Source organism: Telopea speciosissima, chromosome 10 (genome assembly GCF_018873765.1).
Source record: "Telopea speciosissima isolate NSW1024214 ecotype Mountain lineage chromosome 10, Tspe_v1, whole genome shotgun sequence".
NCBI classification, from domain to species: Eukaryota; Viridiplantae; Streptophyta; class Magnoliopsida; order Proteales; family Proteaceae; genus Telopea; species Telopea speciosissima.
This window is the reverse complement of record NC_057925.1, coordinates 45,834,469-45,852,826: the sequence shown is the minus strand read 5'-3', so window position 1 is coordinate 45,852,826 and position 18,358 is coordinate 45,834,469. Positions and strand designations below refer to the sequence as shown.

Genomic DNA, 18,358 nt, shown 5'->3' with positions numbered 1-18,358 from the left:
ACAGATTTTGGACCAAATATGGATCCACATGCATCAATCTGAGATTTATCCAGATCCGGAGCCAACATGGAAATTGCACATTTTAGTTGGTTTGCAATATTTTGGGTTAAAATTTTGCTTCACATTCTATTAAGGCCCCTTGACATTGCTAAATATCTCCGTGGCAGACTGGCAGCTTAGCTGATACTCAAAGACCGTGTAGAAGTGTCCATATCACCGATTCACAACTATACATTTGGTAAGTTCAGCCTAAATGCATTTTCCACAATGGCAATATAAAGCTTTGGAAAATGGGCTTAGACAACTATGGCAACTTGTTTAATGATTGAAAATACAAAGATAATAGTTCAATACAAGGCTGATGAGATAGGACCACAAATCAAAGGAGGTGTACTACCCAACGGTGAGTTTGACTAGATCAGCTTGCCACGTGGCTTAAAATGGTGGGCCTTCGAGGCATAGTTGTCACGGCGTCACGGCGATCCAAGTCGGTGGAGGGGTGTCACGTCGATATATCGACATGTCGCCCGCCATGGCGTTGCCATGGCGAGCATGTCGACCATGTTTTATTTTTTATTTTCTCTATTTTTAATGTGTTAATAGATGTATACTCAAGCCATGTTTTATTTTTTCTCTATTGTTTCTCAAGTTTTAAGAAGAAAATTCAGAAATCGAAGAAGAAATCGAAGAGGGAAAGAAGAAATCGAAAGAAATCGAAGAGGGAAAGAAGACAGGAAGAAGAAATTGAAGAGGGAAAGAAGACAGGAAGAAGAAATCGAAGAAGAAATCGAAAGAAATTGAAGAGGGAAAGAAGAAATCGAAGAGGGAAGAAGAAATCGAAGACAGGAAGAAGAAATCGAAGAGGGAAAGAGAGTCAGGAAGAAGAAATCAAAGAGGGTCGCCATGGCGTAGGTCGCCATGCAGCCCTCTCCAGCGCCAGGACGCCATGGCGACGCCATGACAACTATGCTTCGAGGTTTGTCAAGAGGCCATGTAAACAACCTTTTTCACTAATATTTAATTATCATTCAGTTCTTTGTTCTTTACTCTTGTATTTAAGTGTAAACAAAAAGTGTTGCTTCTCTTTTTTGACACATGGGAGTTCTAACTTCTAATGCACAAAAAAGGTAGAAAACATAGGTGACACTAGCAAAGGCTCCCATGGAAGAAAAAAAAGGGGGGGGGGGGGAATAAAATGAAAGGAAAATCTTGGCAAGAATGTCCAAATTTCACTTTGTTACAACAAACCTGCTGGAGTGCAAATTCTACTATGGGTTTGACATCCCTTGCTCCTTGATAATCTACTGGAGGCTTGCCAGGTACAAACACCTTTATGGTTGGAAACCCTCTAATTCCATACTCCTACATGAAATAGAAGACAAAGCATTAAAGGTGACAAATCATGGGTACAAATCTTCTAAAGCATGGGTTATTATTAGAGAGTGAATGGAAACACAAAAAATTGTTAAACAAGCAAAACAAAATACAAGTTACAAAAAGAACTTGTTCACATTATATACAGTTATACTATTACATATGACAATTTCTAATAATAAACAACGTTATGTAATCCAAAGTCATTTTTCTAGTGACCCACTTCTAAGCCAATCAATATGCCACCTCTTTTAAGCTACAAGATGGAAATCACATTTACACCAAGAACGAAAAACAATCTATAAGACTTTCTTTAGGACTAGATTTGTGGTTTCATTGAAAATTTGAAACTAGCCAAAAAATCTCCACACAAACATTTGGAGATGCAGGTCAAGCATTGACCCAAAAATTGGATTGGATAGTTTAGACCAAGGTAACAAGGATACTCCTGTTTTCCATTTTCAGAATGTATCCACATATCGGACACCAACAAGCATGTCGAACATTGAAACCGCTGTAGATCATATACAGTATGTTTTCTTCAAAGAGAGGGAAAGGAACATTGCCTGCAGAACAAAAGTCTAGTAACTATAGCTGCACCTAGGTGATTGGTTACAAGGGATAAAAAATCATCATATACAGATACAGAAATGTTTATGTCTCAAGTTTTAGAAGTACCATGTCAAAGCCAAGACACATGTCCACAGTTGGGGTTGAGTGTGTCTTGTATTCTGCGGGTCCACATAATTATAATTAGGTTTGTATTTGTAATTGAGACGGGTTTTGAGTCCATTGCATGTACGGAGGTAAAATTGTAATTGTGCGGACATTAGGGTGTTGAGGTTCCCTATATATGGCATCTGTCTGGAAAATTCTAGCCACAAGCAACGGGGAGCATTTTGTGAGGTGGAGAGTGGTGTAGAGAGTTGTTTTTCAGGAAATACTGGAAAATCTCTGGTTCTCTCAGGTGGATGTAGGCAATCTCGCCGAACCACGGTAAATTCCGTGTGTTGTGAGTGATTGTTTACTTGGGTTTCTTCCCCGTGGTTGTGCATTCGTCCCCAACAGTCCGTGTCCTTGTTACATAGGCTTAGAGCAATAAATTTGTGTCATGTGAAGGGTAGAGGCACAAGGTAATCACATATTCCTAAGTCTATATGAATGATGTGGTTCATAAAAAGTATAAGATAACCAAGGGCAAGAAAAGAAGTTTAATGATGCCTATCTGCCAAAGAAGATCATTTTGAAAAGAAAATAAGGCAATACAGTTCTCTCCTCCTGCAACTCTCTCTCTCTCTCAACCAAATGCTAGATTGTTAGGTCCATGTGAGGATTAATTAAAAAAGAATATCCAAGAGAGTGAGAAATAGATATCATGTGCAGAGGCTTTATTGATTAAAAAGATATTATGAACTTGGTAAGATGCTATTGTTGCTTATAAGACACCTCACACTACAACTAAGTGATTAACACTTGCACCAAATCAATGATAATATACTAGGGTCCAAGGGGGGTACCCAGGGAATGAGGCTCCTGCCATTGCGGGGTCTGGAGAGGGTCATAATGTATGCAGCCTTACCCCGACTTTGCGGAGAGGCTGTTTCCAGACTCGAACACCCAACTACTAGGTCGCAATGGAGCAACCTTACCGTTGCGCCGAGGTCCGCCCTCACTATGGGATGCAGGTCTCCATATGAAAAATTGCAAAGAACATATATTTAACATTTTTTCTCTGTTATTCCACCATTATCAGCCAGTTGAGATTCTCCTTTAACAATTAAGACAAAGAATCATTGTCAATATGTTGTTTCCAAGTAAAAATTTTCAGTCAACTGAGGTGAAGCTAAAGATCAAGTTCTGTATCACACCTGAGCAAGCGACTTGTGTGCATCAGCATCAAGAGCCGCCACAGTAGCAACACCCTTCAACACAGTGGCTGCCTTCTCCCATATAGGCGTCAGAGCTTGACAATGCCCACACCATGGCGCAAAGAACTCAACAAGAACAACCCTATTTGAGTTTAAAACCTGAGATAATTCCCAAACATTCAGTTAGAAGGCAACATAGGAATGAAGAAATTGGACATGTTTCCCATAATCAGTCAATATCAATGTTCTAGCCAAGCAGTTGAGTTAGAGAAGAAACTGGTAAGAGTATCTAAATATAGAAAATATTTTAACTTCCCTCAGATTTCTTCTGTAATTTCTTTAACGCTTAAAAATCTCTTGCCAGATCAATAACATTGGTCATAAGATAGACAAGTCAATGTTCTTGAATGCATTGTTAGTACTGTACTGGCAGTATCCACCCAATGATCCTATGAAAACACACAAGTTGGTGAATATGCTACAGGGATTTAAAATGGTTGAAGATTTGCAGCAGGACCGTTCTATAAAATAAAACACGTAAGATAGCTTTCATCAAAAAAAAAAAAAACACTTAAGATAGCTACAATTGATAAACTCAAACAGAACTACAATATGATATTTAGGGGGGGGGGGGGCGGTGGGCGGGAGTCTGAGGATATTGCACTTCCAAGTTCTCAAGATAGCTACAATTGTACAGTCAGGTTAACATTTGCAGTCCACAGATAGAAATCCATGTTGCGATCGCTTAAACCATGATCCATATCTATAATCTGACTGAAGAACAGAATTTTTTTTTTCGGCGGGTGGAGGGAAGATGAAATCAGTTTACTTGTTGGTCTCTGCACCCATTCAACTGGGTATTACCTGACACGTTTGAGAAAGCTAGCTAGCAACGCAATTGGTGCAATTGGCAATATTTATTTGTGATTCTGTGGGTGTGGGAGCGTTTTAAATTGTAAGATTTCGGATGAAGGATCTGCAGAAGCAAGAAGAAATGCAAATGAGAGATCGAGAATACCTTGGACTCGAAGTTCGACGGAGTAAGTTGAAATACAGGAGACGAAGGCCCGTAAAGCGCAGTCACGCTAACTCCGAGTTGAAGAAAGAACAAGAGAAGAGCGATCCAAGTTACCGACGACGGAGACATTCTCTCTCTCTCTCTCTCTGTGTGATCAACTGAGCATAACCCACTTGACTCTGGAAATCCCCGGATTTGAGCTTCACAGCTCTCGGTTCGAGCAAGAAATGGGAGACCCGCCGCAGCGATACACGTATCGCAACCAATGATGAGTTTCCACGTGTCTTGCTTAAGTATTCGTCTGCTTATGGACCACAGTAATGGTTTTTTGGTTTTTCGGTGCAAGACCACGGTAATGGTAAGAATCGCGATTCGTCGGGTCGGGCCTAGGACAGGGATAATATAATGGGCCGTATACGAAGCCCAGGCCCAGGCCTCTAAATAACAAGTAAATTTTAGGGTCTTTGATAACATGAGAGTAAAGACTTTCAAGTTCCAACTACCTGGCCATATATCCTTGTTTGAATACTAAACATGGTACCCTAATAAGGCATTAGAAATCCTATTCAATATGGGGAGCATTCAAGAAAATGGAATTTTGTTTCTGTTTTCATTTCAAATCATAACTTATACACGTAAATAATATTTTAATCTTCTCAAATTTCCTATGCATGTTTTTATACTTTTTAGTGTTAATTCTATAATTCTATATATTTAGGGTGAGAAAACGCTAATTGGTCGCACGCCTAGCGTGGCTCCCACACCTAGACACAAAAACTGTCTTCCCACCAGATAATGACCGCCTTGCCCCTATGAAAAGGCAGAAATCCCATGTCATTTCCAGGTGGTAGGGCATAGGGGTGTCAATTGGTCAGGCACTCGGGCCTCACCAAGCTTGAAGCCAGCATCATGATCACCCGTTTAAGTATTAGGTCCGAGCTTAGATGGGCTCAGGCTATAATTGGGTACTAGAGTCGGGCCTTAATAGGGCTATAGGCTTTAAACAGTGCAGCCCATTAAAATTGAATATTTTAATTTTACAAAGGGGTGTAACCTCCTGACACCTCTTTTCTGTATTTTCCCGTTAAAAATGAATATTCCAATCGTTTGAACATGGTCAACTCATTAAAAATAGTGCAACCCATGCTGGCCCATGATAGAAATTTAAGCTCAAATTTGAATGAAGTGAAATATTAGACATTTAATAGGCCAGGCCCAGCCCAACAGAAAATTAGGCCTGCATGATAACATTTCTATTTTTGAGCCATGCTTCTATTCCATAAATAACTTTTTGTATTTCTATTACTGGGCCAAATTTCTTGACAAAAAAAGTGTTTGGTAACTCATAATAAATTCAAATTTTTGGTCAGAAAAGAAACAAAAACGCGTTTGGTAATGGTCTGAACAAAGAACATTTGTTCTTGACTAGAAACGTTCTTTTGCGTTCTTGATCTAGAACGGCGTTCTGAGACCGAAAATGACCGTTTGGTAACGGTCTCAAGAACGCCGTTCATAACGAAAATGGTGTTTGGTAAAACCTGTTCTTTCCTATTTGATATTAATTACAATAATGCCATTTCTTTGTCAATTATACCAAAAAAAAGACTTGTAAAATCCTTTTCTCTTACCAACCTTAGCATAAAATTAAAATATCTCATTATCATAACCAAAGTATAAAAATATGTCAAATTTCAAAGATGCCATTAAAATTAGGTTCTTGTGTGGATTAGTGGCATAACTGACTATGCTATGAACAGTTGAATAAAGAGGGCCTTGGTGGACTCGAACCACCATCCTCTTGGAACATACTCATGTTCCAAGTGCTCTACCAATTTTAGCTAAAGACCCATCAAAACTTAGTGCAACCCCTTTCTTCTTCTTCTTTCTTCCATCATTATTATACTCCAACTCCATCAACTCAGTTTTTTTTCCTTTGTATTTTGTTTGTCTATCTACATACTGATATAAGGTAATCATAAATCATGTTTTTCTGCAACTCAATCTACTAACTATAACAACCTGAAATCAATTGACAGCAAAATAAGAAACCCTTCGCCCCCCCCCCCCCCCCAAAAAAAAATGTTTATCAATCCAGCTAAACCCAAGTATCAAAACTTGTGGATGAATGACACCAAACTCCTCTGAGACTGCAAATTCTAATTTACATCATTCAACCATGCACACAGACACACACACATACACACGGAAGGGGAGAGAGACGGAGTTAGCAGAAACCAAAAAGAAGAAGATGACTTGACTAGGATGACCACCTTCCCTAACTTTTCCTTCCACTTCCCTGCAAACTCCCTCTCCACCCCCCCCAAAGAGAGAGAGAGAGAGATGCTGGAATGGAAGGAAAAGTAGACCAGCAATTCACATTGGTGGTTTCACACAGTGCCTTTCCAATCATGGGCCCACCAGCTTCTTGGCTTGATGTGTTGAAAACCACTACTTATAAAGACACATCTATTCAAGGCTGCCTTGCCAACTTGAAAATAGTTCATGTCATAGACTATGGCAATATTTACTAAGAAAAAAACTCTCTTTCACTCTCTCACTCTCTCACTCTCTCACTCTTTCACTCACTTTCACTCAAAATGCAAACCCACCCCAAGACTGAAAAAGGCTAAACAGATCAAGGGTGAAACTATAAAGCATAGAACTGACACTGAATGCAAACCCACCCCAAGGCTGAAAAAGGCTAAACAGATCAAGGGTGAAACTATAAAGCATAGAACTGACACTGAATGCATTCCCTGGAACCTAGTGTTAACACCAATTGGTAAGATGAAGGAAGTTGACTGAGATGGTTCAGTGCTGTGTAAGGAAAGCCCAAGTGTTGCATGAGAATCATGACTTGAATAAGATTGGAAGTTTAAAAAGGAAATGGGTGAAACCAAAAGGAAACTATTGATACATAATAAGCATTTTCAAATGTTAAATTGACTACATGAGCACTAAACCACTCTTTTTGGTGTTCATTTGCAAAAATACAGGAGAGGCATATACATTCATTATGCAGCAACCATGTACATCATTTACCAAACAGATTAATAGCATATAGAATATATAAATTTATCAAAAGAAGTCCCTAATTTAGACTGTAAATCAGTTTTTGCACACGTGGACTTATAAAGTTATGTTATGCCACTTGGACAGCTCTAACTGGGCAATAGCATAATATTGTTCAGACATGTCTTTCCATGTTGAACAATAGCATAATATTGTTCTGCTATTCTTGCTGCATCTGAATATCAGTTCTGATTTGTTCTTAGGCCTGCACATCCATCGAATTCCAAATTATCCTAATTCTAGTATAATTCTCAGGGTTTTGGGTTTGTTTACTGAAATATGACTTCTGCTATTTGTTCATGCTTCAATTTATGATATTCCTAATAATTCAGTTTTGATTTCCTTATTTCCTGTTATCGATTTCTGGTTTTGGAATTCTGTTCTTGAATATCCAACAGACCTAACCTTAGTACTGTTAGGGTTAGGGTTTAAGCACAAGGTTGCTTAAAGCATTACACCCTGAGTATCTAGTTTGGAATACCCAGACTGTTGCCTCCAGCTAGTATATATAGGAAAACTAGGGTTTAGGTTAGATGGGCTAATTACTAGATTGCCCCTCACAGCCTGGGCATTAACACAAGTAGGATTATATGAGAACATATAAAGGGATATTACATAAATACCCTTACAAGTACGGCTCTTTCATATCTCAGAATTTGAACAGTTTATCATCCAGATCAGAACCTTTGATTTTCTGATGCTTAATTTCTCCTGAAATCTGGTTGTTCCTATCTCTAAGATTCTGGAATTTTATTGGGAATTCTGATCCCTAATCCTCAGGTGACTTTGAACCCCATTGTAACCATTAGGAGAAGAGGAAGGTTGAAAGTGATAAAAGGATAAGGGGGTAATCGAAAATTACTTGGGCTGCAGTCATCTCAAAAGGATAAATTGGAAGTATTATTAGTAGATTTATACTACAGGGCAAATTGGAATTTCTTATATTAATATGGGTACATGGGAAAAAACGATTTGGGCTGCAGTAGTAAGAAAGGACATGTGTGCTTATGATTTTAAGTGCTAAATAGAGGACCAACACAACATTACTCATGTAGGAAAAAGTAGTTGTAGGTGGGTCAAAGATTAGTTGAGTTGTGTTGAGTATTCGGTGGTTTATGGGGAGAATAAATAATTTCAAGTGCCGAAACCCCATTACCTTAAGTATGGAAATGATTTACAACTGCCTTGTATTTGAATTTTGATCAAAAGACGAATTCCTTTGTTTCTACACTATATAGAAGTGAGGCAATTAGGCATTACATCTGAAAGAAGTATATCTGAACCAATATTGGATGTAACCATGATTTATGAATCAGTGAGACTTGAGAGGCTGTGTAAAACAAAAAAATTGTGTAGGATAAAGCTTCTGTTTCTCAATCTGAGGAAATACAAAGTTGGAAAGAGTCATAAACATTATTAGGAAACTTAGGAAGAACAGACTAAGATTTAATTAGAAGAAGTAATCAACCAAAATCTGAACATTAGGGTTGAATAGAGAAAACGTTTGATAACCACAGGGGAATAACAGAAGTAGCAGCAGCAGTGGGCAAAAGGAGCCAAGACTGAGTTCGAGCAGCCCTCTTAGAGGGTGGAATAAAACCCCAAAATCCTGTACAGAACAGAACTTAGGAGAGACACCAATAGAGGATCGATTTCTGCAGAGACAAAATGGGAAACAAAGGGGTCGTTCTCCATACCTTTCGGTTGTAGGCTGCTGATTAAAGGGGTGCTGATCCACTTCCTGAGATAAAATCGGAAACAAATTGGATCAATCTTCCATAATCTCCACTTACAGACAGTGAGAGGGAGAGTATAAAAGGGAGAGAGAGAGACAGAGAAAGAAAAAGAGCCAAAAAAAGCGACACAGAGAGTATAAGAAGGACAGAGAGAGACAGAGAAAGGGAAAGAGCGAGAGAGAGGTGCAGAGAGTGCGAGAGATAGAGAGGGAGAGAGAGAAACAGAGAGAGGGAAACAGTGAGCGAACGTTACCAGAGCATGCGAGAGATAGAGAGGGAGAGAGAGCGAGAGAGAGTGAGAGATCTCACCTAGGGTTGCAGAGCGAGTCCTTCCTTCGTCGTCTCCCAAATTGGTGCTAGCAGAGCGAGAGATCAGTTTCGTGATTTCTCTAAAAAAATCACGAGTTTTGTGACTTTTGTCCGTCGCTCGTCGTTCTTTGTTCTTTTGGTGCTCAAGACCTCCGGAACGAAAAAACGAACCGCAAAGCCAAACACTTTTTCATGTTTTTTTGTTATTTTTGAACAAAAGAACTGTTCAGAATGCTATTCTGAACGTTACCAAACGCACTAGTAGTAATTTTTGTTTCTGAAACATAAATAATTTAAAAAATGCCATTTAATTCCCAAAAAATTGGTGGTGGTGGGCTTGGTGGTGACGTTGGTGGTGGCGGTAGAGTCTCACTGGAGATGAGAGTTGTGGAGATAGGTCGAACATCCCCACCCCCTTATTTCTCCATTTTATTTCTGGAATGGAGAAGTTCCAAATTGAGGCTTCTTTTTGTCTATTCTCAGCTTTATTTTTGTCCCGGTTCATTCCTAGGAACAAAAAAAATGAACCGGCGGTGTTAACAAACAAATTTATATTCCTTTTTTTTGTTCTCAAGTTGAGAACAAAAAAACAGAGAAAGAGATAAATATACCCAATACATCAGTGTGTCATAAAAATATACCCAATACATTAATGGGACTTTTAACAGGCTAAGCCCAACAAAAAGTTAATATCATAAACAATTCGATAATATAAACAAATTTGGCCCAATAAATCAAATAGGGCCCAAGCTTAGAGCAAATAAGTTTACAAGTTAAAGGGTCGGGCTAGGTCGGGCCTTGAATCGATTGGTCCAATCGGGCGCCCGACGGGCTAGGACCTCACACCGGGACCACCCGATTATTAAACTTGACAGGTTAAGTCCGACGCGTTTAATAATCTGGGCGAGCTAGGTCGGGCCTGAGATTGACACCCCTAACTAATCGTTGCTATTTGATCCCTTTGAATTCCATATTCAAAGTTGCAATCGGATCTATTCATTAAAAAGAATCGATTCGATACATTTCTTATGTATCCATAGGTGCTATATTGGATTTGAAATAGATTTCAAATCAATCTATATTGATTGTCTCTCAAGAGGAGTCGCTAGCAAATACCACTCTTTTTTGGTTTTGGACAACACTAGGTGCACAATTGGTTAACATTCTTTCACCCATATTTATTAGGATTGCATTTCCTATTGCCAACATGGAGAGATGGAATCTCTATTGAAATTGAAAGAAAGGAAATTTAGTATTTTTTAGAACAAAACCCGAACTAGGCCGGATATTATTATTAGATATCCGTGTGGATGTGAAAAACTATAGTTGAGCGACTCCTCTTGAGGTACCTAAGTCCCCAAGGAACATTCAACCAAAACAAAAAAAGTCCTCAAGGAACTTGTGACTGAGAGATGGGGGTGCAGCGGTGCACCCACTCCATATGGATCCCCTAGACCTTATTCTCGGGTTTGTCCATTCCTCCATTGCTGCTTTGGTCCTTGGGGATAGGTCTCTGCTTGGAGGCATGTCCCATGCGTGGGGATATATATTTTTTTCTGTCTTCTCATGTTTGTATACCTATTTCTTTCGGAATAAAGTTGATGTTAACCATCTCCTGTTGAACATTAAAACATGGATGAAAGAATATAATTTTAAAAATTCCTAATAAATCGTCCAGGTGATTCCCTCTTGTTGATTATCAAGTTGACATTTTTATTAGCGTCCAATGGGAGTGTGCGTATATGCATCCAATAGAAGTGGCCTAATTACGGTAGGGTAGTCATTTCACCCTCCCTGTGTCCGGTTGAAAGAGCCACACTGCAAGACAACACGATGTTGTCTTTAAAATATGGCTAAATATTCTCTGTGCCGGGGGTGCAAGCTGCACCCAGACACATGAGAGGTGGGCGAAATGACCGCCTCACCCCCCCCAAAATGGCGGAAATACTGCCCTCATGTGTCTGGGTGCAGCTTGCGCCCCCTGAGCCAAGGACATCTACTTTTAAAATATTGTTGAAAAAACATAGGAAACCTTTTATACATGACATGCCACAGAGTTCAAATCTGCTACCCACATGAGGATGGTTGGGGACAGATCTGAACCCTCCATGGGGATGTGGGACCAGCCTCTAGGGTATGGGACCCATGCCCCATGGAGGGGTCAGATCTGTCCCCATCCGTCCCCATGTAGGTAGCTAATCCGGATTCCACACATGGTTGAGATTAGTATGAAAGTTGCGATATGGCCTACCCAAGTCGTCTTCGTCAGTCTTATGTATTATACTGAAGTTCAATCATATGTTATCCCATCTAGATGTACACGTATAGTCCTTCCGCATCTTCTTAGAAATTTTAACATTTTATTAAGAAAGAGAATGTCATTTGGGCACGTGCAGTATAACGCTTCTATGCCAGACACAAGGGTGGGCAAAATGACCGTTGTGCCCATAGATAATTCTATCTTTTCGTGGAGTTGTGACAGTTATTTTCCTATGCCTGACACAAGGGCAACGCACCCAAATAACATTATTTTTCCCTATTTTATTTTTAAGAGAGGGTTGTGGTCACTAGAGCCAACAAATGTAGTGGGTGGGATGAGGGGGGCTCTTCACCAAAAAAAAAAAAAAGGATGAGGAGGGCTGGGGAGTCATTTCAGTAAGGGTTGGGGAGACCTTCGTCGGGTCTCCCCTCCACAAATTTTCAGCTCCGAGGGCCGACGGGTGTTTGTTGCGACGACTTAGAATTGTATGACCGACTCACGCGCAACAAGCTAACGGTAGCGGCAGTCAACTTCAAAGAGACGTCTGAAATCTGCGAGAGCGGAAAGCAACCGGAAAGGGAACCGAACGGCTGGGCAGGCAACACGTAAAAACACATGCCTTCAACAGTTTCAACTTAAACTTTCGATTCCTCATGCGATTTCCCACTTAATTAGTTCAGACTTCAGAGAGAGAGAGAGAGAGAGAGAGAGAGAGGTTCTTTCATGGCGACTTCGTCCTTCTCTCCTTTGTTATCTCCGATTTCAGTCCGGCCGTCTTCGTCTCTCACCTCAGTGAAAGGCAAGACGAACTCGGCTTCTTTGAACTCACAAAATCCTTTTATCTACAACCCCTTGTCCATTTCTTCTTGTTCTTCGGATCGATCTCTCAAGAGGTGAGTTTTCTTTCTTTCTTTTAATTAATTTACCTTAATTATTGGTTCTTCCCCCTTCCCCTCCCTTGTCGTACCGGGTTTATGGGGGTTAGACTTGTGATTGATAATAGTTCTCGGACCTTCCATATGTTCTTTTGACAAGAAGTAGAAGGGATTACGTTGGTGCCTTGAATTTGTATTGGTAATATTCCCTCATTTTTTCATAAATTATTAAGCAATCATTCAGGAAATTTGTTGAATTTGTGTGTAGCGAATTGCGTTTAACAAAATTACATTTCATAATTTTTTGGGGGGGGGGGGGTGGGTTGGTGTGAGGGTGGGAGGTGGGCTTGTCCTTTCTTGTACTGTTGGAGGTGTGTAAGGTAAATTGAAGACAAACCTTAGAAATGTGGTGGCTTATCCGTGTATAATTCGGATCTCAACAAGTTATCACAGCATAAATGTGTTAGAGAACAGGAACTTCTCTTGATTTTGAAATTAAAAACAGAGATTGTGCAATTATATCAGTACGTATTGTTAAAGATGATCATGGAAAAATGGTGGTTTTTTACTTGAGTAGTTGACTTCTTGTTTGTTGTTAAGTAGTTTCTTTTCTTGTGTCGTAGTAGAAAACTTTGTAGAGTCCAAGCAACAATTTTGCAAGATGAAGAAGAGAGGGTAGTTGTGGAGAAGTCTTTCCAACCAAGTAGCTTTCCTCAGAATGATGGGGAAGGAAACAATGGGGATACATCGGAGAGTTCATCCTCCAGTGCATTGGAGAAATGGGTCATCAAGTTTGAACAATCTGTAAATATTTTTCTGACGGTAAATTTTCTTTGCTTCTGGCTCGTTCTTCATTTTCATCATTTCCCACAGTTGTTCACATGAGTTTGATGAAGAACTGCCTATAATATGTTCTATTGCCAAATTTATCTCCCAATACATCATGCATGCTATTTGGTTCCTGATTTTGTTATCATTTAAAAAAAAAAAAATTCTTATTCTTCAAAAGTTTTTTTTTGCTGTTGAGGCTCTTGGATTCAGTTGCAATCAGTTGTTTTAAAACCTAGGAAATATTTTCTAATGTCTCAGTTTGGGTTTTGGAGATGTCCTGTACTAACACTGTTGCCTTGGTCCCTGCCGTGTCCTTATTTTGAGAATCTTGGAGGGTACCCTGATTTAATAATTTATGTTCCTGAAGGCTTCATGAGAAGATGGCATATTTACAAATATTGTGCATTTTAGATTCCTTAATAACCCCTGATAGAATCATTCTTTTTAATCTTTGAAAACTCTATTGATCGTTGCAGGATTCAGTTATAAAGATACTTGATACTCTGTACCATGACCGGAATTATGCAAGGTTTTTTGTGCTGGAAACTATCGCAAGAGTTCCTTATTTTTGTGAGTGCTTCAATTTCTAGTTTATTATTTATGTGGCTTTATTGTTTATGCGATTTGGCTTGATGATTAGTGGAATCTCAAAAAGGGGAAAAGAACAATACCTCATATTCTGGGACCACCACTTAACTGTTGCTAGGTGTGAAGAAAAACTTTAATTTCATCTTCATGCTGTCTATACCAACCATGCTAAGAAGACTGTCTCCGATGGTCAAAGAATAGGAAGAAACCTGTTGGTGAGTCTAGAAATAGATCATGGATACCTTTTTTTATTTTAAAGTTTCTGATTTATGTGATGATTGGTGGAATCCTTTTTAAGAATTCTCCATTTCTTCAAATCCTTGTCAGTTTGGTGATCAACTTACTATATTGCTGAGTTTACATGGATGTCTGGTTTTGAACATTATTTTGTTGTTCTGGCAGCCTTTATGTCTGTTCTACATATGTATGAGAGTTTTGGTTGGTGGAGAAGATCAGACTATTTGAAAGTGCATTTTGCTGAGAGCTGGAATGAGATGCACCATCTTCTTATCATGGAGGTCTGACTCTTGATTTGTGCTTCTTTCCAGTCATCATGTTTCAGGCATCTAATTTTCTGTTTCCTAACTCTTTGATACCTTAACATTTTCTTGTTATGATCATTATGGTACACTGTTATTAATTTGCACAGATATGCCTTTCTTTTTTCATGTTCTCATAGATACATATTCAATATGACCAGATTGAGTTTGCATAGATTTAACAATTAGTGAGCTAATAGACTTTGAAGGTGTACTTTCATGTTGCTTTCTATTTAATGATTTTTTTTTTGGGGTAAATAGCTTTCTATTTAGTTATGTTATAGTGGTTTGATTGCAGGAACTGGGAGGAAACTCGTTGTGGTTTGATCGCTTCCTCGCACAACACATTGCAATCTTTTATTACTTCATGACAGTCTTAATGTATGCACTGAGCCCAAGAATGGCATGTAAGTATATTACTCTAGTTCTTTGATTGGACATATCAACATATTGTTTCTTTTCTATGCATCAACAGTTTTATTCTGTTTCTCTTTTTGCTTTATTATTATGTTATGCCTTCTTGCTTATCCTGAACAGATTGTTGAGCTTATCGGTTAAAAGACACATAACCGAACCAAAGCTCTTACAGAGACTCAAATAAGCCAATCCTTCCCAAAATTTGTGGTCCAGGATAAATAATTAATGAGGGTTTCTTGTTCAAGTTGCATGCCTTTCCTACTCTGAATTCCCTAGAAGAAGCAAGGCTGGGTCTGGTTTTCATATCTTGCTTCTGGTACACTTTATTTAGGAGATCACATATTTTCTGCTTGTTGAAGAGGTTAGCTACTTTTTGTCTTTTATGGCTTCTAATGCTGTTATGACCTTTTCCATTACTCCACAGAATACAATACTTTTTACCTTCTCCTGATAAACTGAGCTAGATGTGACCATAATCATCAAGTAATTTTTTGTACCTAGGTCTTACTTTCTTCTCTTGTGGTTGTGATCATTTCTGACCACAGAAAATATGACTGTGGGGGTGATATATTTCTTGCGACCCTCCCCAAAGGCTTCCATGTTTATAAGAGTACCACTTTTATTTCTTTTTTCCCCACCAGCCTGACTCCCACCTCCAATCTTCAACTAGACTCTATTTCCTTTTTGTGGCACCATCTTTAAACTTCAGTTTGATGGAACCTTCTTCTGTTTCACTGGCCCTCACGAAGTTGTGTAATAGTAGTGGGGATAAATTTCAATAATCATTTAGAAAGGTGAAAGGTAATTGGGATAAGTTTCAATAGTCATCGAGAAAGATGAAGGAAAACTTCTCTTGGAAAAATGACACTGAAAAGATCTTATGTTTCAGTTTTTTCAGATGCTGCAGCATCCATCATATGTCGAAACAAATGGAGCCAAAAACAATAACCATCCTCCTCTACATGTGTATCTAATGTGCCTTTGTGATCATGCATATGCGTTGCACATGCCTTAGTTCTAAAGATAGGCTAGAGAAAAATTTTAAACCCTAGTGCATCTGTTTTTGTGCTTTCTGCAGATCATTTTTCTGAATGTGTGGAGAGGCATGCTTATGAAACTTATGACAAGTTTATCAAGCTACAGGGAGGTAAAAGTTCTGACCATAAATGAGCACATCTTTATTCACATTGCGTACTAAAATCTAATGATATATATATATATATATATATATATATATATATATATAGTGTGTGTGTGTGTGTGTGTTTGTGTGTGTTTGTGTGTGTGTGTGTGTGTGTGTGTATAGTCGTTCTTCTAATGCTGATTGATCTTTTAGATAGTTTGATATAGATGATTTTTGACTCCTCATGGGCATCCAACAATAGGGTCCAGTTTCCTATCAGTTACTCTATCCTACTCGTTTGATACTTGTTGGAATTATTTTTTTCTTAATGAATTAATTTGGTATATACAATACCTGAAGCCTCATTTGTATTGGTAGGTATCTATAAGTAGTCCCTAAAAGGAATTATGATTAGTCATTTTGTTTTTCTGTCGACTTTGTTGTTTTTCTTTCTTTTCTTCCCCTCCTCTTTTTCTTGATGAAGATCAATCAATACCCGTTACTTTTTCACTATCAAATAAGACAAGATCCTGTATTATATGGAAATTTTGCAGTCTTAGATGATGAAGTAATCAAAGGGTCTATAAATAATAGGTTTGTACTTTCTTTTGAGAAATTAAATTGATTACTTTGTGCACTCTTGATATCTATGAAAGCCATTTGGCACCTTTCTATTGAGCAATTCCTGTTTCTTATTGTATGTAGCAAATGCTGTTATTTATGTATATATCAATTCTATTCCATTAAGCATTAGAACAAGTATTATATATGTAATTGTATTATATTGTTTTCATGTGTTCTGTTGGATTTCTCGTAGACCTAAAATATATGGTGTACATCTGCTTCCAGGTGCACCTGTACTACATGACGTAAAATAGACTTATCTACATGTTAATCTTTGTTCTTGCATGTATTTGCTTGTGCCTTTGTATGTGATATGCTACTGCAGTAGTTTGATATATTCTATTGATTGAACAATATGTATCTTTATTTTGGTGCAGATGAGTTGAAAAAATTGCCTGCCCCTGAGATTGCTATCAAATATTACACTGGTGGTGACTTGTATTTATTTGGTAGGTCAACTAAATGCTGCATAGGGTCCTTTGTCTTCTGTCATGCAATACATTTTGACAATTCTGTTGCATTTTATTCTAGATGAATTTCAAACCTCCAGAGTTCCCCATACTCGAAGACCAAAAATAGGTAAGGTTCTAGCATACTTCATTGTTTCGTTCATGCTGTAGTTTCTTGTTACTGGATTCAGTTACTCTATGTTGCCCACTTTCTTGAACCAGTGGAATGGGCAGTCAGGATTCATGTTGCTGGCTAAATATCGCTGATAAGGATTTGTTAATTCTATTTCAAAGTTCTTGAAGTATATTGTCGATACTGGATTCAGGATACTGTCATCCACATCTCTCACAGTTTTTGGGTGTATGATAAGCCACTATTGGATAGATCCACTAAAATGACTTGAGGTATAAATATGAGCAGTAATATCCCCATCCATGATTCTTTTGGGGGTTGTAAAAATGGAGCCAATTGTTCAGAAGGGAAATTCACCTATGCTTACCACACTCTTCTGACTTTGTGTGTGCCTAGTTAGGTAGACAAGCTGTTTTGCACCATGTATTTTGCTTTAAAAGAATGGGGCCTACCCTTACTATACATCATATAATGAGCCACTCACTTACTGATGATATTATGCACTAATAGCAAGGTTGCAATTAACTGACAGTTTTCTTCTAGTTCTAGCATTTGAAATTGTAAGTTCTAATGGCAAATTATTGAATGAAGTGATTGCAATCTTTGGTTCTTATAGTTCTTGTACTTATTTTGTTGTTTTGTTATTTAATTGGAGATGACACACTCAATAATTTTAACTACTAAATTGGTGCATGTGCTTGACTTATTGAATCTTTACTTTTTAATACATTAAAAAAAAAAAACACTATATTTTTAGAAAAATATCCCTCATTCTTTCGATTTTAGAAGCGTAATTAATGATCCTTACTTTCTTTTCATCCAGAAAACCTGTATGATGTGTTTCTGAACATAAGAGATGATGAAGCAGAACACTGCAAGACAATGAAGGCATGCCAGACTCATGGGAACCTCCACTCACCTCACTCTTATCTTGAGGACGAACAGGAAGATGATTTGGGTAGTGTTCTGCCTCAAGCAGATTGTGAAGGTATTGTAGATTGTATTAAAAAATCTGTAACGCCTCCTCAAGGACAAGCAAAACAAAGATAAAAGAGAAATTAATTAGAATGGTAGCAAAGATTTTTGTGTAGATTGATATCGATCGATTACATAAATGTTGTTTGGTACAGGATTCTCTTCCA

General features: G+C 38.3%; 3 protein-coding genes across 3 annotated transcripts in view; 1 reads left to right on the top strand and 2 right to left on the bottom strand.

Moving 5' to 3' along the window:
• The window catches only part of LOC122641835 (protein disulfide isomerase-like 2-3), a 10,589-nt gene extending 6,160 nt beyond the window's left edge, over window positions 1–4,429 (bottom strand). Inside the window, exons 1-3 of the mRNA XM_043835139.1 lie at window positions 4,261–4,429; window positions 3,243–3,401; window positions 1,249–1,362 (exon numbers count right to left, since the gene is read on the bottom strand). Coding sequence (XP_043691074.1) covers window positions 1,249–1,362; window positions 3,243–3,401; window positions 4,261–4,389 — 402 coding nt within the window. The 5' untranslated portion in view covers window positions 4,390–4,429. The remainder of the gene's footprint in view (window positions 1–1,248; window positions 1,363–3,242; window positions 3,402–4,260) is intronic.
• LOC122641834 overlaps window positions 1–12,345 on the bottom strand; it is a 24,717-nt gene extending 12,372 nt beyond the window's left edge. The window contains exon 1 of the mRNA XM_043835138.1: window positions 12,320–12,345. The gene's annotated coding sequence lies outside the window, so the exon portion shown is untranslated. The remainder of the gene's footprint in view (window positions 1–12,319) is intronic.
• Window positions 12,326–18,358, top strand: LOC122641836 (ubiquinol oxidase 4, chloroplastic/chromoplastic). The gene is made up of 9 exons (XM_043835140.1): window positions 12,326–12,530; window positions 13,139–13,334; window positions 13,820–13,913; window positions 14,334–14,449; window positions 14,769–14,877; window positions 15,966–16,034; window positions 17,012–17,083; window positions 17,166–17,213; window positions 18,040–18,358. The coding sequence occupies exons 1-9, from the start codon at window positions 12,361–12,363 to the stop codon at window positions 18,264–18,266; spliced, it is 1,101 nt and encodes a 366-aa protein (XP_043691075.1). The 5' UTR covers window positions 12,326–12,360; the 3' UTR covers window positions 18,267–18,358.